The 1,750-nt window shown below is 43.9% G+C and overlaps 1 protein-coding gene across 2 annotated transcripts in view; it reads right to left on the bottom strand.

Annotated features, from left to right (window-relative positions):
• The window catches only part of pxk (PX domain containing serine/threonine kinase), a gene marked incomplete in the record, with an annotated part of 21,007 nt that overhangs the window by 15,392 nt on the left and 3,865 nt on the right, over window positions 1-1,750 (bottom strand). For both annotated transcript variants that reach the window (XM_024270196.2, XM_024270197.2), the window contains 1 exon segment: window positions 1,292-1,342. In XM_024270196.2, coding sequence (XP_024125964.1) covers window positions 1,292-1,342 — 51 coding nt within the window.

The raw sequence follows: 1,750 nt of genomic DNA on the forward strand, positions 1-1,750 counted from the left end.
CATATGTTAAAAAAGTATTTATTTAATTTTAATTCTCAAGACTTAAAAAATATTCGCCGAATTTTTTTAAACATAAAAATAACTTTCCATAGCCGGGAGTCGAACTCGCTACATAGGCAGTGGGAGGCAGCGTTGCTGTCAATTGAGCTAATGTCTGACGAAAGTCCTGGGCGGTGAATAAGTTGACATCCTTCTCCGGTGTTTGACATTCCATGGTTCCTATTGTTAAGGGTTTAAAATAAGAAAAAGAAAACTGTATTTTTTAATAGCGAGTCCCTGGAAAAACTCACAATTTATAATATCGCTGAAATAAAAATGAATTGGGAAACTCCAGTCAGTCGACTCGTGTCCTCCAAATCCTCTACCGACGTAAATAACATTTCCTCTGGATTAATCAGCCTCCTCTCTACATGATCCTCTATGAATGAACATGTCATTCTGGTTTCTGAGTGGTGAAAACGTGATGTCTCTAACGTGAATGTTCTCTAAATGCTCATGAGGAACTCAAATTTGATCATCTTTCACTTTAAAAAGGGGCGGAGACCTCAGAGAACTCTAAGTTTCCTGAAGAAAACCTGCTACCGACCAGGTTTCGTTCACAGACTCAGTTACCATAGTGATTGATTCTGAGTTCATCCTAACCCGCTTCTTGGAACGGGCTTGGTTTCGCCCACTTTCCCGGGTTTGAGTTATCCCTCTTTCTGAAACCGAAAACTCAGAGTTTTGCCGAATTTGGAGTTCACGAACTCAGAGTTCCAACAAAACCTGCTTCTTGAAACGGGCCCCTGTTAGCAAACAATGTTTTCTGTTAGCACACAATGTTTTTTGTTAGCACAACAATGTTTTCTGTTAGCACAACAATGTTTTCTGTTAGCAAACACTGTTTTCTGTTAGCAAACAATGTTTTCTGTTAGCACACAATGTTTTTTGTTAGCACAACATTGTTTTCTGTTAGCAAACAATGTTTTCTGTTAGCACAACACTGTTTTGCTAACAGAAAACACTTTTTCTGTTGTCCTACTAACCGACCTCGGCCCCACATCAGTGAAGAAAAAAGTTCTGTTGTTGCTCAACGTTCATCCAAAAGTGTGTTAACCTAAAGCTCCTCCCACACTTGCTCTCGGGAGCAAGTGTGGGAGGAGCTTCCGCCAAAAGTTTTTCTCAACCTCATCAGATGAGCGTGACTCTAAAACCGTGACACGATCCAAACCCGGAGCTTTGTGACCCGCTGCACCCCTACCGTTTGACTTCAGTGTCAGCTGCGTCCTCAGGTTGTGATTGGTGGGTTTACCTGCCAGCTGTTTTCTGAAGACACGCCCCTCTGGACTCGGATGATGTACTCCTGACAGACAGAAACAAAGCCCATCAAACCGTTTATCTTCTTACAATACCAACCCGATTCCAGAAACCCAGAATTGTTCTACGGTTTAGCCCGATAACTTAGAGCTAAATTTCATCAAACTTTTGAGGGATCCAGAGTTTCTGTTACGATACCGGCGCTTCACTTGGAGCCAGACTCCAGTGATCGAGTCGTCTGAGTCAATGTTTCTATGGCGACCACCGTTACCAATCATGAGACAGTCGGACTCTTGCTTTACACTTTCAAAGTTCTCTACTGCTCCATGGTGCCATTGTCCAGAACCCAGTCCAGAGCCCAGTCCAGAGCCCAGTCCAGAACCCAGTCCAGAGCCCAGTCCAGAGCCCAGTCCGGAGCCCAGTCCGGAGCCCAGTCCGGAGCCCAGTCCAGTCC

This window comes from Oryzias melastigma, linkage group LG5 (genome assembly GCF_002922805.2).
Source record: "Oryzias melastigma strain HK-1 linkage group LG5, ASM292280v2, whole genome shotgun sequence".
Classification (NCBI taxonomy): Eukaryota; Metazoa; Chordata; class Actinopteri; order Beloniformes; family Adrianichthyidae; genus Oryzias; species Oryzias melastigma.